Here is a 27,459-nt window from a genome sequence, read left to right on the forward strand (position 1 = left end):
TGGGGCTATATCATTTTTCTCTTTTGAGAAAAAAGTTTCACATTTCTTTCCTTTGAGCTTTATTATTTACTTAAAAAAATGTGTTTGGCTATGCTGGGTCTTTCAGCATGCAGAATCTTTAGTTGCAGCATGTGGGATCTAGTTCCCTGACCAGGGATTGAACCTGGCCCCCTGCACTGGGAGTGTGGAGTCTGACCACTGGACCCAGCAGTGTATATTAGTCACTCAGTCGTGTCTGACTCTTTGCATCCCCATGGATTGTCGTCTGCCAGGCTCCTCTGTTCGTGGAATTCTACAAGCAAGAATACTGGAGTGGGTTGCTGTTTCCTTCTCCAGGGGATCTTCCTGACCCAGGGATCTAGATCTAACCCGGGTTTCCTGTGTTGCAGGTGGCTTCTTTATGATCTCAGCCACCAGGGAGGCCTCTGGACCACTAGGGAAGTCCCTTTTGAGCTTTTTTTTGAAATCGGAAGAAACTAGAAAATATAGGCATAGACATGAACCAGCATCTGTATACCAACCAGGATTTCCTAAGAATTTTTTTTTTTTTTTTTAAGGAAAAACTTCTTTCTTCCACCAACCTTATGTATCCATCCAGTCAGCAACACCTTGATAATTAGATTCTTTCTGTGCTATACAACTTTAGGTCGTGTTTGGTGTGCTGTTTGGTGACATTTTCTATTTCTTTTCCTCTAGAGTCTTTTTAAAGCTAGAAAGAGATGACCCCCTGTCCCAGCCTGTCTCCCAGCGGATCTGTGGACGGCTGTGTTACCACTTGTGCCTTGTCTGGCAACAAACTTGCTTTCTTCTTCTGCTTTAAAACAACCCCTGATTATTTTAAGTGCATACCCCTTGGAACAAAGCGCGTTTGATTTTCATTACATTGCAGATGGGTGTTTTTGTCCACAGTGGCAAAAGAAACAAAGAGTAGCTCACACTATCCTGGTGATATCTGAGGTGGCAGCCTGCGGGCTGTGGGTGCTTCAGTGTGTGGCTTCCAGAACAAATACTGCCTGCACCCCCTGCCCCGTTACTGTCACTGGTGATTGTTTTAGGACACATTTTTATTATGATATCAGTGCTTGTAATGGTTGTAAAGCACTGTAGAATTTCATTTTTTTTTTTTTTTAGTAGCTTGGAAAGAGGTAGTATACAGGACATTGGAATAATTTCCTAAGGAACAGAAATGTCCTAGTGATGGGGAAGGATTTAAATATCTAGCCGTTCTGCTTTTTCATATTGTTGCCGAAGCATGGAAACCTCCACCCCAGTCTGTAATTTGCCAGCTCAGCTGAGTATAAAAATAGCCACTTCACTTGTCTGTAATTATCTTTACATTTTATGTTATTGACTGGGTATCTTTAGCCAAGCTGTATGGAAAAGGATTTTTTTCCTCTGGTGAGCTCATTACATTTATTCACTATGTATATGCTTCACATGTTAAAAGGACAAAGAAATAAAATGCCACCTTCCCCTGGAATGTTGTGAGGGCAAACAGCCAGAAGGGAATGCCTGTTTTCATACTGGTCGTTCAGACTTCCTAGGGGGAGCTCTGTATATGCCAGTGGCTGATCTGAGAACTCTTCCATCTTTAAAGGCAACAAAATTTTTTTAAGTTGCAAAAAGGTTGGTCTGTTGGTCAGACTTTTTTTAAATTACTAGTGCTGTCTAATATGCAGCCCAGGAACTGAACTTGAGTGTCAACCCAGCCTTCTCTATTTTTAAGTTGTGCCACTCTGGCCACGGAAACTTTCTTAGTGGCAATTTCCTAATCTTGAAACTGAGAATAAAAGTAATAGCATCTAATTTTGAAATAGTATGAGCATTAAATGAGATAATACTCATTTATAATCAGATAGTAAAAAAAAATTTCTTTTGCAAAGTAATCATGTAAATGATAGCTATTGTTAGTATTACTAAGGTTATCATGTTCTGTATGCTGCCTTTGAAGAGCTGTTGATAGATTGGCCAATATGATTGTACCTGCCATTATAAGCCATAGCACAGAAAGGGGTTGCCCTCATATGTCACTGGAACACATTCGCCGGGTGTATTCTGTGTGGTCTGGGACTATGTTTTCGTGTGTTCTCATTCCTCCATTTAGACCTTCTTTATATCCTCAGGTAATGTGGACAGTATAAAGGCATATTTCCTATAGTTGGGATCAATCCTATTCCCAGTTGTATTAACAAATTCCTTAGTCTCACCAGACGACTTTTGTTTCAGTCACCATCTCGGCCTGGAGGAGTAATCCTGTGGTTAAAATGAAGATAGTTGTGTCTAGAATGAAGTGATGGGGAAGTTAAATTCCCTTTTGAATCCTTTGGAAAATTGTCCACCTGTTGATAGAGAAAAGCAGGCATGTTTTCTGAACCATATATAACAGAATAATAGTTTATATAGATGTCTGTCAGTCTTGAAATGAAATTTAAAAAATTTTTTACATTGGAGGATAATTGCTTTACAGTGTTGTTCGTTTCTGTTGTACAACAATGTAAGTATACATATATCCCCTCCCTCTTGAGCCTCCCTCCCACCCCATCCACCCCACCCCTCTATGACATCACAGAGCTCTGAGCTGAGCTTTGAAATGAAATTGTTGATTAATCATCCCTTCTTCTGCATGTGGCAGAGTGAATCTTTTAAACTGACTTTCATCCATTATCAACTTGTGGGATTAAGCTTTATGATTTGATAGTAAGTGAATGTTAAATGTGATAACCTATACTTTTTTCCCCTTAATTTTGTGCCTGCCTTGTAATAAGATGCTGTTACTGCCTGTTGTGCCAGGCTTTGAGGGGGAAATGTGAGTCATTACTGTCTAATAGAATATAAGTAAGCCATAAATACATGCCATCACAAGTCATTTCAAACTTTCTAGCAGACACAAGAAGGAAAATGAAGCAACTGAGATTGTAATCATCTTTTATTTTTATCTAGTATATCCAAAATTCTGTCAACATGTATTCAGTCAAGCTATTAATGATATAGTTGACTTTTTTTTTATAGTAAATCTTTGAAATCCATTGTGTATTTTCCACTCACAGTGCATGTCAGTTTGTGTTAGCCATGTTTCAAATGCTTAGTGGCCACATGTGGCCAATGACTGCAGTGTCGGACAGCAGTGGTCAAAGTAGTATGTCGTTTTGTAGGTCCTGTAACCCCAGTCCGACCTGACACTTAGAATGCCCTCAGTAGATGCAGATTTGATTAAGCTTCCCTGTGTCTTTACCTAGTTATCTGGAATTTTGCCCTTCGTTTGCAGTGTTTCCTTAGAGAAGTGTGATAGCTCACTAGCTTCATCATAATCGGATTACACATGAAATAGTGGACATTTGTGTTCTTGGTTTACAAATCTGTGTGTCTCTGCTTTCTTGCATGTGTGTTAATCAGCATGGACTCTTTTTTTTTCTTTGTTGTAGGCAGGGATTATGTATGGGCCAGTTTTCTACATCCCCCTATGTACTTGGCCCGGAGTTGGTAGGCAGTGCCTATGAGTAAACAAGACAGTGTAGATTTCTTAGTTCTCCTCTTAAATTGAGAGTTCTTGAGTAGCCGCGATGTTTTTACTCTTTAGAGCCTCATGGGATCAGGTGCCAGGTATGTGAGTTTCTATGTGTGGGGCCCAGGGTGGAGGGTAGTGCGTTTTAAATCTTTGTTGCAGGTGACAGAAGTACTCCCCATCCTTTATGTTTTATTCTGTCCCTCAATACAGAAAATGGTTGAAAATGGAAAGAAGGTCCAGGGTCTGAAATTCAGTCAACAGAGCCTGTGTTCACTGTGCAGGTGGTTCTAGGCCCTCCGACAGAGCACGGGTGTGGAGTGGCCTGGGGCTTCTAGTGGAAAGGATCTGGAAGGCTTTTCCATTTGCGCTGCCAGGACAGTAGTGTGGCAAATCCAGGCCAGCCTAACCCTTGGGGGTGATGCTTGGTGACTGAGCCACTGTGTCGGGCTTCTCTTCCAGGTGTCTTGCTTAGACTAAATTAGGGTGAGTGAAAGCATGCTTCCTTATCATATCTTCAGCAATATTCAAGGATTAACTGCTCTGAGAATTATCCCTGGTGCTTGAGGTCTCCTGATCCAGCTGAACCCCAACGTTCCACCCCCTCCTCCAGGCAGCTTCCCCACTGTCTGCCTCCATCTCCTTGTCCCCACCCACCCTGAAGTCTCTATCTTTCTCCTGAGTCATATCACAGGGTCCTTCAGGACCCAGCTGTTATGATGGTTTTTCATTTCGTGAGGGTTTTTAACAGTCTAATTCTATTCATTTCCAGTTACTGCTGATTGTTTTCCTTGTTGGCAGGTTCCTGTAGGAGAGCAAAAGAGTGGAAATAGCCCAGAAGGTGGGGCTTGCTGGCCAGGTCTTCTGTGGTGAAGAAAGAATGGAATGCTTGAAGGTGGGGAAGGGTGAGGGTATGCTGGCAGATCAGGGAGCAGCTAATAGCCAAACAAATGGATGATAAATAGGCCCTCCCTAACTTATGGGTTCAGAGGGGACCTTGTAGGTCACCCCACTGTATTCAACCACTTAGACTCTGGAAGTTCATTTCTGTAGGTTCTTAAAGTGAATTTAGTTACAGACTTCCAAATGAGCTGAACAGACAGACGTACAAACTACAGCAGTGCTGCCAAGGTTCTAGGTGACACCCTGAGCAAGATTAACTAGGTAAGAAGGCACGAGGGGATTTGTCAATATTCGTCGATTACAAGTCACAGAAACTCAACTTGAACCAGCTTAGGATAGGAGGGAGGGCTTCCCTGGTGGCACTGGTGGTAAAATACCCACGTGCCAATGCAGGAGACTCAAGAGACATGGGTTTGATCCCTAGGTCAGGAAGATCCCCTGAAGGAGGGCATGGCAACCCCCTCCAGTATTCTTGCCTAGAGAATCCCGTGGACAGAGGAGCCTGGTGGGCTACAGTCCATGGAGTTGCAAAGAGTCAGACATGACTGAAGTGACTTGGCACGCATGTAGGTTGGGGTGAGGAGTTGGGGGGGGCAGCTTGGCTCATGGGATGCCAAATTCTGTGCTTAAAGGGTGTCGGGGCCTCTCTAGTTCCCTCCCTCAAACCAGCTCTCTGCACTGGCTTAGGAGTGTCTTGGACAGCTGCCAGGCTCACATTTTCCTAGTTTCTCCACCAGAGAGGAAGGCTTTAATCTTCCCTTTTTCTTCCCCGTTCTACTCCCTCCTCTTCCTTCTTCCTGTACTCACCCCTTCCCTGTCCCTTTCCTCTCCCCCAACCCAAAATCCCAGGGAGGGTCTCTGATAGCCTTGCTAAGGACACCTTTCCATCTCTTGGGAATAGCTACGGTCAGGCTATAACCTGGTTGGAGTGGAAGGTGGGGGGAGGGGGAAGGGAATAGGAGGACAGCTTTCTAGAAAGACATGCAGTTATCAGAAGAAGGCTGGGCACTGAGAGTCATGGGGCAGACAGCGTGCCACATGATAATGTGTAGGTTAGAGAAAATGCAGAGATGTGCCTTCAGGTGAGCAGGGCTGGAGATGAGAATATGCGATTTGAGTTCGTGGTGTTCGAATGACATCCCAACATGGTAGCTGGGGCAGCAGAAATGATTTTTGTGCTCTCCATCTGCTGTTGCACTCCTGCTTCTAGGGCATCAGAATTCACATTGTCCATGATGTTAACTTATTTATCCCTTATCCTCAAAAAGTATTTGAGGCACTGGATGACTGATTCATCAGAACCATTGTGACACTTCCTGCATACAAGAATGTGGAGAGTCTGAGTTACCCCATTTTAAAGCCAAGTCAAAGAACCGATGATGTCACAGTAAGCCAACATTTGACCATTAAATCTTTCTAGAGTAAAACCAAGGGAATCTGGTATAACCGTCCAGGGAGCTACCCTCTCGCACTCTAAAGCTGTTTCTCACTACTTAACAACTTAGCATTTCACTTTTTGTATTTCATCTTGTTAAAAACAGCTTCATCGAGGTATGATTTACATTCCACAAAATTTACCATTTTTAATGTACAGTATTGCTGAATTTTTAATAAATTTAGAGCTGTGGAATCATCACCACAATTGCGGTTTTTTTTTTTTTTCCACAATTGAGTTTTAAAACATCTCTCTCACCTCCCCCAAAAGAGCCCTGATGTTCATTTGCAATTCCTCCTTATCATCCCCAGCCCTCGGCGACTGCTAATCTACTTCCTGTCTATAAATTTGCCAGTTCCAGACATGTCGCACAGATGAAATCTTAAACTGTGGTCTCTGGGCCTGACCTTCACTTGCTGCAGTGGTTTTGTGCTGCATGTATCAACCCTTAGTTCCTTTTTGGTCCTGGAGAGTCCGCCTGCCCCTGTATGGAAATGCCATGTTTTGTTTACCTACTTGGTGGATGTTTCAGTTTCCACTTTTTCACGCTTCTGAATGCTGCTGCTGTAAGCATTCATGTGCACATATCTGTGGACACGTGTTTTCATTTCTTTTAGCAAGACACATCGTGTAATTGCCAGGTTGAATGGTAAATGTATATTTAACCTGCCAAACTACTTGCCACAGTGACTTTGTGCTTTCCACATTTTATATATTCACCAGTAACATTTGAGGAGTGGCCCTGTCTTTTTAAACTTAAAATCTTTTGGATTTTAAGGTAGGGGAAAGCCAAGAAATAGACTTGTGATGTTGATGGTAAAGGCACTTTAGCTCATACCCCTTGCTGTTTGGGTTTGATTACTAGATGATTGACTATATCCTCTGTCATCCCCTTCTCCTCTTGCCTTCAATCCTTCCCAGCATCAGGGTCTTTTCCAGTGAGTCAGCACTTCGCATCAGATGGACAAAGTATTGGAGTTTCAGCATCAGTCCATCCAGTGAATATTCAGGACTGATTTCCTTTAGGATGGACTGGTTTGATCTCCTTGCAGTCCAAGAGGCCTCAGAATAAATCAGACTTGGCTTTGCTATTACTGTCATCTTGGACTTCTAGTGCCCAGAACAGTGAGGATATAGATTTCTGTTGCATAAGCCACCAGATGTGACACTTTGTTACACAGCCCTAGCAAACCAGCGGAGGAGGCCTTGGAAGATCCCTCTCTCTTCCTGGTTCCATTCCTGGACTGTCACTAGGGACCCCTATGATTCCTGTGTTGCAGGTTTTGCTTCGTTGCTTTTCTGTCTGGGACTTGGCCTCTCTCTGCCGTCTTCACCCTGTAATCCACTCTGTTAGACAAAATCCAAGACAGCTTACTACCCTTCCATGAATTGCCTATGTCTGGTTTACAGGAGACAGACATCTGTGCACAGATAAACTCCAGCATCAGGCTGATCACAGCCCAGCAGCTACCATGCCTTCACGCCCACCCTTAGAATTTAGGCCAGTTTCTCTCCAAACTCGTAGATTTTCCAGGCGAGGATCAGACCCCTGTCCAGTCTCTCTAAGTGGTCCTGTGGGCCTCTCATTAGGTTGAGTAGGCCTGGTGGGAATCATTTCATCATTCCTTCCCAAGAAAGCTGCTGCTGCTACTAAGTCGCTTCAGTTGTGTCCGACTCTGTGTGACCCCATAGGCTCCTCCGTCCCTGGGATTCTCCAGGCAGGGATACTGGAGTGGAGAAAGAACTTCCCCCAATCTCCATGTGCTCTGACCCATTTAAACCCTGGATGTGAGTGAGAGTTCAAGAGTCCTGTTACCAGTTTTCAGCCAAATCCTTTGAAATTGTGCATCTTGGACTGGCTGCAGTGAAATGTCTGTTGTATCTTTGTGCTTCCAGTATGATACCCAGTGCTTGTTCAGGTGACGCTGAGTGGTAAAGAACCTGCCTGCCAATGCAGGAAACCTAAGAGATGGATTTGATCCCTGGGTCAGGAAGGTCCCCTGAAGGAGGGTATGGCAACCCACTCCAGTATTCTTGCCTGGGAAATCCCATGGACAGAGGAGCCTGGCAGGCTACAGTCCATAGGGTCACACAGACTCTGATAGGACTGTAGCGACTTAGCATGAACGCTTGTTCACCCATCCTTACTCTCAGCCTCAGTGAACTTCCGCTGAGTGTGGACCATGGAGAAAGTCCTGCTGAAGTCAGAGGTGAACACTTGGGTGTTGCTCACTCAATCATGTCTGACTCTTTTTGACCCTAGGGACTGCAGCACGCCAGGCTTCCCTGTCCTTCACCATCTCCTGGAGTTTGCTCAAACTCATGTCCACTGAGTTGGTGATGCTATCCAGCCATCTCATCCTCTGTTGTCCCTTTCTCTTCCTGCTGTCAATCTTTCCTCGCATCAGGGTCTTTTCCAATAAGTCAGTTCTTCGCATCAGGTGGGCAGAGTATTGGAGCTTCAGCTTTAGCATCAGGTGCAGCTTCTGCTAAGTCACTTCAGTCATGTCTGACTCTGTGTGACACCACAGACGGCAGCCCACCAGGCTCCCCTGTCCCTGGGACTCTCCAGGCAAGAACACTGGAGTGGGTTGCCATTTCCTTCTCCTATCAGGTGCAGCTAGGATGTACTTTTTCCTTGTTGAGAAGTTCCCTACCTGGAAGTGGTACAATCTCCTGCAAAAATAATAGATCAGGCATGCAGATCTGGGGGAACCCTTGGCCTGCTTTGCATCAGGCTGATAAAATCTCTGTCCTAAGCACTTGCCCCCTGGGGTTTTAGCAGCTGGTCCTTGCTCTCTGTTGACTCTTACATTCCATTATTCAAATAGTCAGCTCCCTTGGCTAAGCTCAGCGTGTGATTAGGGAGAGGCTGCCGGAGGTGCACAGCTTAGAGAGAGGAGAGGGAGGCAGAGGGAACGAAGAGGAGCAACCTGGTAAGATTCATAGGCCAAATGAGATGGTGGTTTGGGGTTTTTTTTAAAACTTAGTGCTTTCATATGTACATGTGAAAACTGATCACGGCATTTACTTAATCCCATTGCAGCTAACCCAGTCCATTTAAGACCAAAAGAAGCCTCGCTGAGGTCAAAGATGAAGTCTACAGTCTACCCAGGCACCTAACCTGTATCTCTGTCCTACACATTCCTTCAGGAAACATTTAGTGATTTTTATACCAATGGCTAACCCCACTCTAGTGTTCTTGCCTCGAGAATCCTAGGGATGGCAGAGCCTGGTGGGCTGCCATCTATGGGGTCACACAGAGTTGGACACGACTGAAGCGACTTAGCAGCAGCAGCAGCAGCACCCAAGTAATAAGCAAAGTGAAAACTCTACCCTGAAAATCCTCCATTCCAATGTAAATAGCCTGAGATGTACATTTTCAAATTTGCCAGAAAAACTGGTTATTGGGACTCTTGAACCCCTAGCTTACATCCAGGGTCTGAAAGGGGAGAGTCTTTCTTCAGAGAGAAGTTTGCATCAGTTCCCACCACGCCCACTCAGCCTCCCAAGAGAAGCTTCAAGGACTGCTGGCAGAGTTTGGACGGGTGTTTGACCTTCATCTGGGATGGCTGTGCCCTGTCTTGTAAGAAAGGCCCAACCAGGAGCCCTCTTCTTGTCAGCTTGCCCAGATCCTGAGTTTCCTTTTAGAGACACTCAGACCCCGACCTCTGTGGTGACTTCTCTGATTTTTCCTAGCCCTCAGAGATTTCCATCCAGGGGGCAGAGTCTTAAAGCAGCTTCTGCCCCCAGGGGCAGTTTAGGGGGCAAGCCAGGCTCTGTCATCAGGGACTCCTTTATCGGGGGAGACCTTTTACAGCATGTATTTGTTTTGCTGCCTTGAGTGTTTACACAGCTTTGGGTTCAAATTCCATTTGTTGGAGAGAGATGATTGTGGAAGCAGGTACTCAAGGGAGAAGAGGTAGATGCTGAGCAAGAGAGAAGTATTTTAATTTCAGTGTCTTGCATTTGTTCAGTTTCATCTCCAGTGCTTTGGATTTTAAGTCTCGTGTACTTTTCACTTGGAAGAAAAATTCTTGAAGCCTGTCTGGGGGTGCACGTTTAGTGTTCTGGTGTTGCTGAAGATGCCGAGGAAGTATCTCACATTCCGTGACGGAGGGATTAGTTAGAGCAAGGACGTTGTTATTCACTCAGGTCCCCTGGTGCTACGGTGACTCAGAGGGAACTATTTTAAACCACTGCCCTTGAATCCTGGGGTATGGCATCTTGGATGCTAATACATCCTTGTGATTCAGGAAAAGGTACATGTATGTATGTATAGCTGCCATTTGCCTTTGTGAGTTATTGTTTCTTAGTGGCCATGGTAACCAGCTAGTTTCTCTCTTAGCTTTTAATGTAGAATGCTCCCCTCTCTCCACCCACAATATTTTGAAAGATTCAGTCAATGTTCAGAAATACTGATCTATCATATTTACTTATGCAGTGTCTCTAAATTAGTTTTAATGAAAGTGTCAATTATAGGTATGATTAGGTGGTATGATAGGTATAGAACAGTGGTTCCCAATCTCATTGAGCATCCAAGTCACCTTGTGAGTTAAAAAAAAATTACAGGAGACTTCCTTTGCAATCCAGTGGTTAAGACTCTGCACTTCCAGTGCAGGAGGTGTGAGTTCAATGCCTATTCAGGGAATTAAGATCCCACATGCTGTGGACCATGACCAAAAAACAAAGAAAAATACCCAATTCTGAGCCTCACTTCTGATTACAGAATCCAAATACCTGGCTGGGGCTCCAAGGGGGCCCTTAGGTGCTGACATAATTGTCAACATTGTCTTATGAAATAACCTTTGGGTCACATGTAAGGGTGGAAGTGGGGGTGAGTGGGAGGAGTGGTTTGGCGATAGAAAAGAGGAACTTTTTTCCTCTCTTTTCCTCATGATTACATTTTGCTTGGAGATGGCTTGTGGTAGAGAAATAGCTAAAGAGAATTTAGGAGCAAGGAACCTTTCAGCACTAAGGGCATTGCTTATTAACCTTTGTTCCTTCAAAATTCATTTTCAAGCAGTCCAGAGGTTCTCAACCTGAAATTTTCCTAGCTCTACAGATTGGAGAAGGTAATGAAGATTATTAAACTATTAAAAAAAAATAACAGCTAAAGAATTAACATCTTTGTTGAGATAAGTCACATCCTATTAAATTTACCCGTTTGAATGGTACAGTCGTTTGGTTTTTGGTGTGTTCACAGGTTGTACAGCCATCATAGCAATAAATGTAGAATATTTTCATCACCCCAAAAGGAAAATTCTATATCTGTTATGTCATTTTTAATACTCAAAGAAGTCTAACTTACTAGTTCACAGTATAGCTCTATAGGCTAACATCAAGGCTTTTTGATTCAGGCTAGAAATTCTATTCGATAAGGGTAGTTCATGTTAAGCTTTGGTTGAGAGTTACATTATTGTTAAAGGGAAAATAGATCCAACAAACAGGGTTTGTTAATCCAGTCTTTCAGATGAGAGGGCAACAGTCTGTGCCTCCCTGCTCTATTCCATCCTCACTGATGGAGTGACATCACATGGTAACTGGCAACGAAGCAATGCTTGCTTTTGGAGTAAACTGACCAACATTTCTGCTCAGTGGGTAGACAGGCTTTTTTTTCTGCTTGAAATGAGAGGATTTAATTCAGAGACCTTTTCCTGTATATGTGAAACATGCCCTTCTCGTTTTGAACCATCCCAATTAGACTCCCATGCAGCTAATTCAGCTTTATTGCAGCTCTTTTGACCTAAGTACCTTGTTACTTTTCCAAGGACTGCTCTTAGTGTGGCTTCACTAAGTTGATAAATGTCACTTTATCCAGTCTGGGCTTTGGAAGTTTGAATCTGGGAATTGGAGCCAAAAGATTCCAGCTGACCCAAGGAAGGCGAGTCATGATTGACTCTTGGGTCCTCTTGGGGAAGAGGTGGGTACTGAAGCAAAGAGAGCCCAGGTGACTTCCCACAAGTCCAGACTTCCAGGATTAGGTCCTGGAGTTAGGTCTTTTTACCAATTCCCGGAAAGCAGTGATTTGTTACTAATTTTAATTATCCCCAGCTACAGTTCTTGTTTCTGGTTACTGTTTTGTGGGTTTCCAAACCTTTTTACCCTTGACCCCCATCTCTGTCATCCCAGAGTTATACCCTTGGACCACCCAGCTCTCAAACACCCAAAGCTTCCAGGAAAACATTCATTTTCACAGCTAATACCTCCCCCTGGGAGTTTTTGGAATTAATTGTTTTATTTACTTAATCCTCTTTAAATGAGCCTTTGCATACTTCTCACTGCCATACTAAGGGATGGGTGGGAGGGGGGAGACAAAGACAAACACACCAAACTGCTAGCACCCACACCCATGAAACACATTCCCCCACCTCCGGCTCTACGCGCCCCATGACCTCAAACAAAAATCTGACCCAACTTTGCCTGAGATACTGTGTTCTTGCCTGAAAGAATGTTTTGGGTGGTTCCACCTTGGTGGGTTACACAGTTTGTGGGTTATCCAAGGCTGGGTTTCTCTTTGCTTCTTTTCCTGGTGGTTGGATTTATCCTGTTTTCTTGGTTATTAGCACTTCACCCCGAGGGTGGATGGAATTGAACTTCAAGGGCAATTTCCATCTTCTAGCTGCATTTGGTGGAGAACCATGAGTCGGTGTCAGATTGGGAACAACTGCTTATCATGGTTTCTGCTTGTATTAATCAAAAGATGGTTGCTCTGACATGATGAAGGGCTGTTTCATAAACCAGCACAGCTTTGATAAGGATATTTCCAGTTCCACATACCTCATTTCTAACTTCTCAAACTTGTATGCCAGAGTCAACCAAGCAGATTCCTAGGCCCTGCCCTTGACATGCAATTTCCAGCGAATTTTGCATTCAGTAAACTGTCCCCAGATTCTTCTGATTCAGATTAAGTTGGGGGGGCCACGTTCCAGAAGCACTGTCCTCAGAGTTTACACTTTGCTGTTCAGGTACCAGCCCAGCCTTCTCTGTGGTTAAGTACATGGCAATTAACAAGGTGTAATTACAGTGTGTGCGGTTTCCAAGGCAACAGACATTCTGTCACTCCTGCTGAGACTGGGAAGATTGAAAGGGACCACAGGGAGGCCACAGGAATGGTGTGGCCTCCAGATTAATGTCATTGAGGTGCTTTGTGACCAGTCCAAACGGCCCTGCTTAAGGGCAGCAGCAATAATGAAAGTCAAAAATGAACAAATTAGAAGCCAGGGAGCCACTGGACCACTTCTGGAGGTGGTAACAAAGACCTCAAGAGGAATGGGTCCAGCCATTCAGTTGCCTGCATTTCCTACCCCGCCCCCACCATGCCATCTGTTTCCTCAGATCAGTTTAGTCCAGAATAAAGATGGTGGATGAACATGATGACCTTGAAAGGCTTTTGAAAGGTAATGATCAACTGTAGTCAACATCTGACCACCGTTCCTTAGTCCTCAAATAGATGGTCCTGTTAATGTTCCCCTGTTCTCACTTTGTCAGCTGAGGCTTGACGTTACATTTCTTAATTGCTTTCTAGGTGATGAGAACTTGCCCATAGATTTTTCTGTCATTTTTGACCTAAACATACACTTTCCAGGTTTCAGGATGGAAGAGATCAAGTTCATGCCATGTTTTAGCCCAGGAGTTTACTTTCAGGTTTTAGTTTTAAAGCTGTAGGGCAGTGGAAAAGGCATTCACCCATCAGTCCTACTTTGGTTCTGAATTTTATCATACAGAGGTGTGGGGAATGCAGACAGGTTTCTTCACTTTGAGGTTCCATCTCTCCCTCTGGAAAATGAGGAGCTCTGACTAGATCCATAGTCTTACCTTTTGAAGGGTGACAATGCCTTTGCAGAATCTGATGAAAATAGGAACTTTTTTTTCCCAGAAAAAAGTACAGGGACTTTGATGGTGGTCCAGTGATGAAGACTTTGCAGTCCCAATGCAGGGGGCCTGGGTTGGATCCCCTAGTCAGGGAACTAGATCCTGCAGGATACACCTAAGACTCGCCACAGCCAAATAAACTTAAAAAAAAAGTACAGATATACTGTCATTCCAAAAATTTACCTTCATTTTCTAAAGGCACCACAGATCCTCCTAATTGAGGTGGTTTCTTAAGACTTTTCCAGCTCTGGATTGGAATCACTGGGTCCCACGAGTACCTGGGGAGAGTCTTTCACTGTTTTGAGTGGCTTCCTGAAGAATGAGGTATTTGATGAGGGAGGTTTTGTTGTTTCTTGCATTTTTCCCTCATTGCCCTGTGCATCTATGAGGGGGAAAAAAAACACACTGAGAAAAATAAATAGGGAATGAATGGCATCTGGAATATGAGTTTGCTTCAGTATGCTTCACTCCTGTGGCCCTTTCAGAGGAGGTGGAGGCTGTAACTGTACCATGAAGGGGGATGGAGAGGAGGGAGTTAGGCACTGAATTTTGTGCAGTGACAGGCCAGCCTTTATTTAAGCTTGTTCTACTTTGAATGAGGGAGTTGGAAGAAAATGAAAAGTTTCAGTTAACTTGAAAATGTTGGATGCTTCAAAGGAGTATCGCAAATGGGAAGAACATAACATTCTGTACCACTTCCCAGCCCTTAACCCTGACCACCTTCCGAACTCAAACCCAGATGCTTACCCATGGCCCAAAGTCCTAGTTAAGTTGGGAGGGAGTCACTGTAGTGTTTGTCTGGAAACCTTGAAGCGTGTGCATGTGCGCTTGTATGTGTGTGAGTTGCTCAGTCATGTCTGATTCTTTGCGACCCCATGGACCGTAGTCCAGCAGGCTTCTCTGTCCATAGGATTCTCCAGGCAAGAATACTGGAGTGAGTTGCCATTCCCTTCTCCATGGGATCTTCCCAACCGAGAGGTCGAACCTGGGTCCCCTGTATTATAGGCGGATTCTTTACCATCTGAGCCAGGAAACCTTGATACTTAATTTCTTTTTTTCTCCTTCTGGCTAGGTGCTGAAGATCTCCTCTAGAGCTGTGGAAGGCTGAATGGACTAAACATGAAGAGCTTGAAAGCCAAGTTCAGGAAGAGTGATGTAAGTACTGTGACTCACGTCTGGCTGCAGAAACGCCCTCCCTTGGACCTTGATAAGGTGCTGGGTTAATCAGCTACAGAAGTCAGAAGTGCTCTGGGGCCCAGCTCAGTGTGACTTTTGTGAATGATGTGTTCTTGCTGTTTGTGTATATAGCTTCTAAAAATGACTTTTTTTTTTTTTTTAAACTTCTGATGTCTGTGCCTTGTAGAGAAAGGAACAGTCAAATTAAACATCTTAACAAAAAGAATCAAATACCTCAGCATTTCTAAATCCCCCCAAATCTGACTCAGAATGTCATTTTTAGAGAGTGGTTAAGGAATTATGTGTTAGCGCAGTTCATCTTGGGCGTTTAGGAAACTTAAATTCTGTTAAGGCTTTTGTGGTAAAACAGCAATATCTATTGCTGCCTGCACCTTTATTCCCCCTTAATTCCTGGGGTTCTTTCTCATTTGTTATTCATCATACAAGCCTTTGGATTGGAGGAACCAGTGATGATGCCTGAATTATGAGACAAAGTCTCCCAGAGAAGAAAATGGAGAAAAAGAACACAGCGGTGGGATTATATGTGATGCTATTATAACAGAAGGTCAGCTCACAAACCCTGCTGAGGCTCCAGTCTTGTGCTAGCTGCTCCAGATACTTGGAGCAGAGTGGTTGAAGGGGAGAAATACGTGGAAGGATGTTTGATGGAAACTCAGCGATGTCACCCTCCTAATGGGCTTGCTTGGCTGTCATTTAACATTGGGTAATTAAAAGTAAACCTGGATTTTATTGCTTTGCTGTGAATTATATGACAGCTTGGCACAACCACATTTTTGCAATAAGTGGAGACCATGTCTTAGGGCTAACACGTCACACACGCACATACACACGCGAACACACATACCTCCTCTTGGCTGAGGCTTATCTCCTGAGGCTACATCATGACATGTAACTTACTGCCCTGATGAGGCCCAGACTGGAGGAGGTGCTTGTGGAATGATTGCAGAATCTCGTTATGCTGAAAGGAAGCTAGAGCTCTAAGGAGAAAGGGTTTTTAGGAAAAAGCAGACTTCGCCGCCTCATTCTTCAGGTAAGTTAACTAAGACTCAGAGAGTGTGACTTGGCCGAAGTTGTCCAGGTAACCTTCGGCCGGAGTGACCGCGTTGGTCATCTGACTTCCTTGACATCTTGCCCCTGCCACTCCCGTGAGAGAACTCCCTTTAACCTCCTCACTCGTTGGCCAAGTGATGCTACAGCCTCTAGATCTCATTGGACTTTCAGTTAATAAGGAAAAGACAGTTAAGTGGAAAATGTTGCCCAGCCAGGCCGATTCGGGTTTGTAACTTGTGTGACCAGGTTCACAAATACCTTTTCCATTCCACTGGGCAGCTTCCATTTGTACAAGCTGAAATTGTTTTAACAAAATTTAATCAGTTTAGACTTCCGTGATATATGAACAGGGGCAGCGGGGAAATAATAGGAGCATACACTTTAGGTTTATAAACTGGTGGCTGTAGGGAGGGTATTGCTGGAATCTAGTTTTTTAAATAAAAACTGAAATATTTCCATGATTTAGGGGAAAAAAGTCACAGTAATAACACTATTAAAAGCTTCTGGAATTTGGCAGTTGAAAGGTTATGATTTTGGCAGTTAGCACAAAGGGAAAAAATGTTAGAAGAGCAAGCTTGGGAGCAGAGAGCAAAATAAATTGGTATTATGGGGCCAGATGGTATCAGATAGCTCCCCAAATTTCACCCCAAATTGCTTCCCAAAGCATCATCCCTCCACTGCAAGATGGAGGGAATTAAAGCAGAAAAGAAAAACGTTTCAAACCCCAGCTTGTTAATCAGCCGTAGGATAGTAAGAGCTAACCATTATGAAATATTTACTTTATGTCAAGTGCTGTGCCAAGCTCATTATGTGAACTTTGTTTAATCTTGCTGCAACCCTTATGCGGTAGGTATTATTGGCAGGCTCATTTTCCAGATGAAGAAACTGAGACCCAAGGAGCTCCAGTCCCTTGCCTGGGCCTGAGTTCTTCTAGCTCAAAGTTGAAGAGTTGGTGTTTGTGCCCAAGTAGCCTGATTGCAGACCCCAAAAGAGTTTTGCAGTTTTCCAAAAGAGGAAATGTGGATGCAGGTCTGATTTTATGAAACAGCAGTCCAGGTAGTAGCTTGGGAAAGCGACTTTGGACCTAGATCTGTGGCCTTGGGCAAGTCTCTTCCCTTTCCTGAACCTCTAGGCTCCTCACCTGAAAACTGAAGATTGTATTACCTCACGAAGTTGTGAAGGTTAAGTATTCTAACGCCTGTAAGGCACACATTTTAGGCTTGGCATTCTGGAGATGCTTGGTACACTTTTCTACCACTTTCTTAATCACAGACACCCATGCTGGAGTTGAGAGGACTTCAACTGTATGGTTGGCAGACAGGTTCAGACTCACCAGAAGCTTTACTTGGGAAGGTTACTGCCTCCTGCTTGGGCATTGGAAGTGGTCTTCAGAGCACAAACTTGGGCAGTGAGGGCCTTCTCTCTCTTACAACCTGTATTTCTCCCTTTAAGCAGTAGATTTTAGATGAAAATCATATCAGCATGATTGTAATACAGAAACAGCAGCTTGTTCTCTCTTGTTCTCTGGGAATTTTTACTTGTGTCTAAAATTTAGAATATTCAAATAGGACAGACTGCAAAGTGATATTTTTGTTGGTGCAAACTTTATTTCATGTGTGAAATCTTTTACTGACTCTGAATATTTTTAAAATTGAAAATTATTACTAAAAAATAAAGAGGGAAATTCACTACTGATGACCTTCCTTTGAAAAGTAATTGGAGATGAAATGTAAATTGTCATATAAAAGCATTTTAAAAGGCAAAAAAAAAAGTGAAAATCGCTCAATTGTGTCAGACTCTTTGGGACCCCATGGACGTGCAGTCCATGGAATTCTCCAGGCCAGAATACTGGAGTGGGTCGCCTTTCCATTCTCCAGGGGATCTTCCCAACCCAAGGATCAAACCCAGGTCTCCCGCATTGCAGGTGGATTCTTTACCAGCTGAGCCACCAGGGAAACCCAAGAATATTGGAGTGGGTAGCCTATTCCTTCTCCAGTGGATCTTCCCGACCCAGGAATCGAACTGGAGTTTCCTGCATTGCAGGCAGATTCTTTACCAACTGAGCTATAAGGAAAGTAAAAAAAGAAAATTATTACGTAGAAATTGCTAATTGAAAGTAAAGAATGAGTCAATAATATATAAAAAAAGCCAACACAGTGAGAAGTAGTCAGAAAAGTGTACGTGGTCTGGAGGGCAAAATAACCTGGTAACTAAGTTGCTGTCTCTTGGGAGGGACACAGAACTGGGAATGGGTGAGTGGAGTGGGGTGGGGGGCAGAGGTGAGGGATTGGGAGGGATTTTGCTTTTTACTGGGTGCTTTAGGCTTTCATTTTTTGGTATATGTGTATGCATCCCCATGTGTCACTTGTTACAAGAAAAACAAGTTTTAAACTGTTTACATTCAGTTCAATGAGCCAAACTGTAATCTCTCCCCGAAGTGAGTGGTCTCTCTTAGAGAATAACCCTAAACCCTCACCCATCACATTTGCCTGCTAGTCTTTGTGGGAGGCTGAAAGAAGGAGAAAAAAAAGGCCCTTTGTGTTTCTGGGGGGTAGGAGGAAGAGGGACAGCAGATCATGTTCGTGCTCTCGTAAAAAGAAGGCAGGTGACCCACGGGCATGATCACATTTCAGCCAGCCTGTGTCTGGGAGGTCTTGCAGCCAAATGAGTTTGTGACCATTGAGGGAGTGAGAAAAGGACAAACGTGGCCCAGAGGAGGCCCCGTGGACGCCTTTAAGGTCACTGTGCTGCACTGGGACCATCAGGCAGGCAGAGATTTCTTCCAGGCATCCTTTCCAGAAGGCTTGACTCAGGTGGCTGAGTTTCTTTGCATGACCTAGGGGAAGGACCTAGCCTGCTTCTTTGGGCTGTGGTTCGATACCGTCCTTGTCTAGTGACATCCATACCTAAACTTAATAGGGAACCTGCAGGTAACCCACAGAGGCCAAAGAAAGTCATGGAGCTTAACAAATGTCCCCCTAATGTGGGTGACATTTTCCAATTCCTGTTTCTAACTTGATTTGGTTATCTTTGAACTGGGGTTAGGTACTGGAAGGGATACTGGAGAAATATGAGGGATGCTGGTTTTCTTGAAGAAACTCAAAAACCCACGTGGGAGGAGAAAAACGACACACAGGCAATAAATAAGACAAAATACAAATCCTATAGAATATAGATATTAATAGGATATCCAGGATGATATAACCAGTTGTTAAATTAGGAGACCTGAATGATAAATGCTATAGAAATAGAGGAAAACAACAGAATAGGAAAAACAAGAGATCTCTTCAAGAAAATTAGAAATGCCAAGGGAACATTTCATGCAAAGATAGGCTCGATAAAGGACAGAAATGGTATGGACCTAACAGAAGCAGAAGATATTAAGAAGAGGTGGCAAGAACACACAGGAAAACTGTACAAAAAAGATCTTCACGACCAAGATAATCATGATAATGTGATCACTGGCCTAGAGCCAGACATCTTGGAATGTGAAGTGAAGTGAGCCTTAGAAAGCATCACCACGAACAAAGCTAGTGGAGGTGATGGAATTCCAGTTGAGCTATTTCAAATCTTGAAAGATGATGCTGTGAAAGTGCCGCACTCAATATGCCAGCAAATTTGGAAAACTCAGCAGTGGCCACAGGACTGGAAAAGGTCAGTCTTCATTCCAGTCCCAAAGAAAGGCAATACCAAAGAATGCTCGAACTACCGCACAATTGCACTCATCTCACACACTAGTAAAGTCATGCTCAAAATTCTCCAAGCCAGGCTTCAGCAATATGTGAACCGTGAACTCCCAGATATTCAAGCAGGTTTTAGAAAAGGCAGAGGCACCAGAGATCAAATTGCCAACATCCACTGGATCATGGACAAAGCAAGAGAGTTCCAGAAGAGCATCTATTTCTGCTTCATTGACTATGCCAAAACCTTTGACTGTGTGGATCACAATAAACTGTGGAAAATTCTGAAAGAGATGGGAATACCAGACCACCTGACCTGCCTCTTGAGAAACCTGTATGCAGGTCAGGAAGCAACAGTCAGAACTGTACATGAAATAGACTGGTTCCAAATAGGAAAAGGAGTACGTCAAGGTTGTATATTGTCACCCTGCTTATTTAACTTACATGCAGAGAACATCATGAGGAATGCTGGGCTGGAAGAAGCACAAGCTGGAATCAAGATAGCTGGGAGAAATATCAATAACCTCAGATATGCAGATGACACCACCCTTATGGCAGAAAGTGAAGAGGAACTCAAAAGCCTCTTGATGAAAGTGAAAGAGGAGAGTGAAAAGGTTGGCTTGAAGCTCAACATTCAGAAAACAAAGATCATGGCATCTGGTCCCATCACTTCATGGGAAATAGATGGGAAAACAGTGGAAACATTGTCAGACTTTATTTTTTTGGGCTCCAAAATCACTGCGGATGCTGATTGCAGCCATGAAATTAAAAGACGCTTACTCCTTGGAAGGAAAGTTATGACCAACCTAGATAGTATATTAAAAAGCAGAGACATTACTTTGCCAACCAAGGTCCATCTAGTCAAGGCTATGGTTTTTCCAGTGGTCATGTATGGATGTGAGAGTTGGACTGTGAAGAAAGCTGATCGCCGAAGAATTGATGCCTTTGAACTGTGGTGCTGGAGAAGACTCTTGAGAGTCCCTTGGACTGCAAGGAGATCCAACCAGTCCATTGTAAAGGAGATCAGTCCTGGGTGTTCATTGGAAGGACTGATGCTAAAGCTGAAACTCCAATACTTTGGCCACCTCATGCGAAGAGTTGACTCACTGGAAAAGACTCTGATGCTGGGAGGGATTGGGGGCGGGAGGAGAGGGGACGACAGAGAATGAGATGGCTGGATGGCATCACATACTCGATGGACATGAGTTTGAGTGAACTCCGGGAGTTGTTGATGGACAGGGAGGCCTGGCGTGCTGTGATCATGGGGCCACAAAGAGTCGGACAGGACTGAGCGAGCGACTGAACTGACTGACTATAGATTTTCAGAGAGGAGTGAATCACTGGAAATGGGGAAATTGGTAGGAGGCTTAGGAGCTGAAGCTTCTTCTAGGCCTCAGGGAGGCATAGGATTGGAAGGATGGTTCGGAGAGGAGGAGAGGGTAATGCTGGTGAGCAAGTTGTGAGGCACAGTGGGTAGACTCGCTTTCCAAAAAATAGCCCTTGACCTGCACAACAGTGATACTTAAGGAGCCCAAGAGAAGGCCCATGGCATGACTCTGAGTCTTTGCATAAGAACACTGTAAATTTTTCATTCTAGTCTAAAAAATGGATGTACTTGACTTTTTATGCTTGTAAAGTAAGTACAGGGTTCTAAATCATCATTATTTATTTCTTTTATGACTAGTTTGAAAGTAGCTTCTTTACCTCTTTAAATATTTGCAGCAACCAGTACGTGGTTCCACTTGGAAAAATGAGCTGTCATCATGAGAAATGAAGCCAAGAAGGTTGGGATTTCCCTTTGCTAATAAAATGCTCAGGCTTCTGGAATTTCTTTGTAAATGCCAATTTTTAGTGCCTTGAGTGAAATGGGTGGAGCTTGAGGGATGCGAAAAAAGGGTTGAAAGATCTTTGTAACAAATCTTGAGAACTGCCTCTCCAACATGATCGAGGCCTTCAGAGTTTACTTTGTGGGTGTGTGCTTAATTTTATGAAAGATTTGCTCCCAATTATGTTTTCCACTGTAACAGGGAAGCCGTGGACATTCCATTTAGGGGGAAAAAAAGGCATCCAGTTTGAAATGGCTGTGTCCATGAGAGATTAAATTAATGGTATTTCTTTATGGAGCAGCTAGTAATGATGGCAGCTTTCAGCCAAAGAATGCACACACCCCATGAATCTTGAGGAACCAGACACATCCTGCTTAGACAGGAGTTTGGATTTGTTGCCTGTTGAGAGAGTGGCTCTTGTGAAGGTCGATAATCTGCATCTCTGCCAAGGTATTTTTTCAAGTTTTTAGTTGTTTATAATAAGTTTTTACAGATGCCAACGCCTCCCTCCCCCACCTCACATGCAAAAAAAAAAAAAAAAAAAAAGAGTTTTTAAAATCCGAGCCTCTTTTGACAGAGGAACCTTGGCTAAATCTATTGTAAAGCTTAACCTCTTTTTTTCCCTCCATAGACATAATTTAAAAATACATCAGAGGTGACCTTTTGGGGAAGAGGGCTGAGTCTCTTATAAACTTGAGCAGAGAATGTGTCACCCTACATAGTTTCCAGGTCCTGTCAGCCCATCTCAGGGAGGAATCTGCTGCTGCCTGATTTTACCTTGTATTAATTTCCTGGGGTGGGGGTGGGGGGAGTGAAAGTCTATCCCTCAGTCGTCTGAATCTTTTGCAACCCCATGGACTGCAGCCCGCCAGGCTCCTCTGTCCATGGGATTTTTGCAGACAAGAATACTGGAGTGGGTTACCATTCCCTACTCCAGGGGATCTTCTGGACCATGGGATCGAACTGTCTCCAGCGTTGGCAGGTGGATTCTTTACCACTGAGCCATGAGGGAAGCCCATTAGTTAGCTAGACTTGCTGCGAACATGCCTTGAGTGGCTTATACAACAGCAGTGTATTGTCTTACAGTTCTGGTGACCAGAAGTTTGAGGTGTTGGTGGGGTTGCTTGCTCCCCGCCGAGGGCTGTGAAGGTGAATCTGATCCGTGTCTCTCAGCTTTGTTTGGTGGTTTGCTGACAGTCATTGAGATGCATCACCTTGATCTCTGCCTTCATCTTCATGTGGCGATTGCTCTACTTGTCTCTGACTCTCTTCAAATTCTCCTTTTCATAAGAAAACCAGCCTTATTGGATTAGGGCCCACCCTAATGACCTTGTTTTAACTTGATGACCTTTGTAAAGACCCTATCTCAAGATCAGGTCATATTCTGAGTACTTAAGACTTGATCAATTTCGCAGGGTGTGTGTTAGGCATGGGGCTCACAGTTCAGCCCCAAACATGCCTCCATCCTTTTCTGTCCTAGATCTGATTCTCCAAGGCCCTGGCACCCCCAACTGAGCACGTGTGCTCATAAACTTGTGCTCCACAGATTCTTCATCTTTTGGACTGTACATTTTCAGTGTCTAATAAAGTGAGACTGGAGTATCACAATTTTTTAATGGGTGTTGGTGCCTAATTTTGTTGTTCTGTTGCTAAGTCGTTTCTGACTCTTGGCAATTTCATGGACTGCATCATGCCTGGCTCCTGTGTCCTCCACTGTCTCCCGGAGTTTGCTCAAATTCGCGTTTATTGAGTCAGTGATGCTCTCTAAGCATTTCATTCTCTGCCGCCCCCTTCTTTTGCCTTCAACCTTTCCCAGCATTAGGATCTTTTCCAATGAGTTGACTCTTTGGATCAGGTGGCCATATCTTCTGGGCAGTCATATCTCTTTGCCTTCCTTACTGTCCATGGAGTTCTCTAGGCAAGAATACTGGAGTGGTTTGCCATTCCCTCTTCCAATGGACCACGTTTTGTCAGAACTCATCACTGTGACCCGTCTGTCTTGAATGGCCCTGCACAGCATTGCTTATAGCTTCACTGAGTTGCACAAGCCCCTTTGCCGTGACAAGGCTGTGATCCATGCAGGGGCAGTGCCTAAACACAATTTTAATCACAAGGATAAACATAATCACACGAGTAAACATGTATTGATCACTGACCTACTACAAGAGAAATTAGAAGAGTTCCCAGTGATTGAATGCTTGCCATGTGCCAGGCTCTGTACCAAAACCGTTCACGTGTAATGCTCACAGAATTGTATCCAATAAAGGCCATTGCTATAATAGCAATTTACAAAGAGAAGTAGCTTGGGTAAAGTTGCACGTTTGATAAATGGCAGAGATCTGAATCCCGGTTTCTCTTGATGTCAGAGCAATAGCTATGCACCGTTGTTGACACAGGGCATTCCCTTTCTTAAGTTTCAAAGCTGCAGACTACAGGAAGTGAATTTTGCTCCAATGTTCTAAGCAATAAAGACCCATGGATTGATTTTGTCATTATCAGCGCTCGCCACTGATGGCGGCAAAGCTCACCAATAGTGTCATTCCCCGGGCAGAGGAGGCTCTGGGTTGCTTTGTGGGAGCCAGATGCACTTGAAACTGAACTTTGGAAGCAAGAGAGGACAGATGCTGCTGCTTTCTGCTCTTCTCTGTAGTTCAGAAAACTAATTCTGATTCTAAATGGAAGCCCTATTACTGGCCAACTAGACCACAGCCTCATTCTAGTTGTTGTCCGGTCGCCCAGTTGTGTCCGACTCTTTGAGACCCCCCATGGACTGCAGCATGCCAGGCCTCCCTGTCCTTCACCATCTCCCAAAGTTTGCCCAAGTTCATGTCCATTGCATCGGTGATGCCATCCAGCCATCTCATCCTGTGATGCCCTCTTCTCTTTCTGCCCTCAATCTTTCCCAGCAACAGGGACTTTTCCGAGTCAGCTGTTCACATCAGGTGACCAGAATACTGGAGCTTCAGCTTCAGCATCAGTCCTTCCAATGAGTATTCAGGGTTGATTTCCCTTAAGATTGACTGGAGCTTCAGCTTCAGCATCAGTCCTTCCAATGAGTATTCAGGGTTGATTTCCCTTAAGATTGATCTCCTTTCTGTCCGAGAGACTCTCAGGAGTCTTTTGGCACCATTGTTCGTAGGCATCAATTCTTCGGTGTACTGCCTTCTTTACAGTCCAGTTTCCATAGCTGTACATGATCACTGTGAAGACTATAGCCTTGACTATACAGATGCAGAAAAACATCTATTTCTGCTTTATTGACTATGCCAAAGCCTTTGACTTTGTGGATCACCACAAACTGGAAAATTCTTGAAGACATGGGAATACCAGACCACCTGACCTGCCTCTTGAGAAATCTGTATGCAAGTCAAGAAGCAGCAGTTAGAACTGGACATGGAACAATAGACTGGTTCCAAATAGGAAAAGGAGTATGTCAAGGCTGTATATTGTCACCCTGCTTATTTAAATTATATGCAGAGTACATCATGAGGAACGCTGGGCTGGAGGAAGCACAAGCTGGAATCAAGATTGCTGGGAGAAATATCAATAACCTCAGATATGCAGATGACACCACCCTTATGGCAGAAAGTGAAGAGGAACTAAAAAGCCTCTTGATGAAAGTGAAAGAGCAGAGTGAAAAGGTTGGCTTAAAGCTCAACATTCAGAAAACGAAGATCATAGCATCTGGTCCTATCACTTCATGCAAATAGATGGGGAAACAGTGGAAACAGTGTCAGACTTTATTTTTTTGGGCTCCAAAATCACTGCATATGGTGATTGCAGCCATGAAATTAAAAGATGTATACTCCTTGGAAAGAAACTTATGACCCACCTAGACAGCATATTAAAAAGCAGAGACATTACTTTGCTGACAAAGGTCCGTCTAGTCAGAGCTATGGTTCTTTCAGTAGTCATGTAAGGATGTGAGACTTGGACTGTGAAGAAGGCTGATCGCCGAAGAATTGATGCTTTTGAAGTGTGGTGTTGGAGAAGACTCTTGAGAGTCCCTTGAACTGCATGGAGATCCAACCAGTCCATCCTAAAGGAAATCAGTCCTGAATATTCATTGGAAGGACTGATGTTGAAGCTGAAACTGCAATACTTTGGCCACCTGATGCGAAGAACTGACTCATTTGAAAAGACCCTGGTGATGAGAGAGGTTGAAGGTGGGAGGAGAAAGGGACGACTGATAGAGGATGAGATGGTTGGAGGGCATCACCAACTCAATGGACATGAGTTTTAGTAAACTCTGGGAATTAGTGATGGACAGGGAGGCCTGGCATACTGCATTCCATGGGGTCGCAAAGAGTCGGAGACGACTGAGCAACTGAACTGGACTGGTACAGATCTTTGTCGACAGAGTAATGTCTCTGCTTTTCAACACAGTCTTGGTTTGTCAAGATATTAGGACTTGTAAACATTGTACCTGAAGAACTATGGATGGAGTTCTGTAATATTGTACAGGAGGCAGCAAACAAAAACATTCCAAAGAAAAAGAAAAGCAAGAAGGCAAAATGGTTATCATTCTAGTTACCCCAGACCATAATTGCAGGAATTCTTGGTTAAACCTGATATCATTCCAGCTGTAGCTGGAAACTGATATGAAACTCAGAAGCTGGCCCCTAAACTTGGGGAAATCTGATCGTCTGCACAAGCAGAGAATCATCTAGGTTATTACCTCTTATCTCTTTATTCTGAAATTAATTACCTAATCATTTTGAACTGTGGCTGACATCGGTGTTTTTTGCTTGACAAATTCTTGGATGTAACTTTTCTTTTGAAGTGAAATAGGAGTTGCTTCTGAATTCACTCCATGGAGATTTTTCAGTTGAGTTTCTTTCCACAGATCTTTGCCATAGGAGGTAGCTCTTTGCATTTCTGTGGCAGCAGGTGTCAGCATGAGTTGAAGGCGCAGTGTCTATTAAGATGACATTAGTGACAAGCATTGACTTTCCTTTTGAGTCCCCACCTCCCTTTAAACAAGGAAAGTCAGTATGTTCTGATTGACTTGGTTTTCCAATTATTAGTTGTTACCATGTGAAATTAGTTCCACTTTTTAAGAAGCACTGCCTGAAAGGATTTCATTTTCTGTCTTTTCAGGAGGCTGAAGGACATGGTCTCTCCCTCCCTCCTTCCTTTTGGGCTGTTCAGTGGGCTGACTGACTGGGAGGTGCAGAGATTGATAATGTGGGAAAAGAACAAAAAAAGTCTGAGGAACCACATGTTCTCCTGGGATGGGGTTATTTTGAAATGTATTTTTCAATGCTGAGAATGTTTCTATGGTAATTTTTCAGACTTGGGCTGTGATTTTTGGAGGTTTCTTTATTTTTCCATGAGAGTCAGCGTCCATGCTTTAAAGGATTGTTTCATAACTGAGAAGCTGCAGGGTCCTTCTGGGAGACCCCAGAGGACATATTTATTATGATATGGGGTAAGCTGTGATAACAAGATACGTGAAATTGAATAGATAGAACTGTTTCCTTAAGTAAACATTTCCAGCACTCCAGAGCCAGCAGGACAGGTCTGCTTCATGGACTTGACCAGGGACCCAGGTTCCTCTATGATGTCCTTCTGCTGCCCTCCCGAGCTGCACTGTGTGTTGCAGTAGGTGCTTGCTGCCTGTGGCTCTTGAGCACTTGGAATGTGGCTAGTCCAAATGGAGGTATTCCATAAATGTGAGATACCCACCAGATTTCAAAGATTTAGTACCAAATACATCACCGACTCTGTGGACATGAGTTTGAGTGAACTCCGGGAGTTGGTGATGGACAGGGAGGCCTGGTGTGCTGTGATTCATGGGGTCGCAGAGAGTCGGACACGACTGAGTGACTGAACTGAACTGACCTGAACATCACTTCATGGGAAATAGATGGGGAAACAGTGTCAGACTTTATTTTTTGGGGCTCCAAAATCACTGCGGATGCTGATTGCAGCCAGTAAATTAAAAGACGCTTACTCCTTGGAAGGAAAGTTATGACCAACCTAGATAGC

At 43.9% G+C, this 27,459-nt stretch overlaps 1 protein-coding gene across 7 annotated transcripts in view; it reads left to right on the forward strand.

Moving 5' to 3' along the window:
- Window positions 1-27,459, forward strand: part of RAI14 (retinoic acid induced 14) — a 172,254-nt gene that overhangs the window by 11,674 nt on the left and 133,121 nt on the right. For 6 of the 7 annotated variants that reach the window (XM_055422196.2, XM_055422198.2, XM_055422199.2 and 3 more), the window contains exon 2: window positions 14,788-14,870. In XM_055422196.2, coding sequence (XP_055278171.2) covers window positions 14,835-14,870 — 36 coding nt within the window. In that variant the 5' untranslated portion in view covers window positions 14,788-14,834. Of the gene's footprint in view, window positions 1-4,378; window positions 4,398-14,787; window positions 14,871-27,459 lie in introns of those variants that run through there. The other variant, XM_055422197.2, reaches the window with a different exon arrangement.

The sequence above is a fragment of the Moschus berezovskii genome, chromosome 18, assembly GCF_049115385.1.
Source record: "Moschus berezovskii isolate FMDL1 chromosome 18, NW_MosBer_1.0, whole genome shotgun sequence".
In the NCBI taxonomy this organism is placed as follows: Eukaryota; Metazoa; Chordata; class Mammalia; order Artiodactyla; family Moschidae; genus Moschus; species Moschus berezovskii.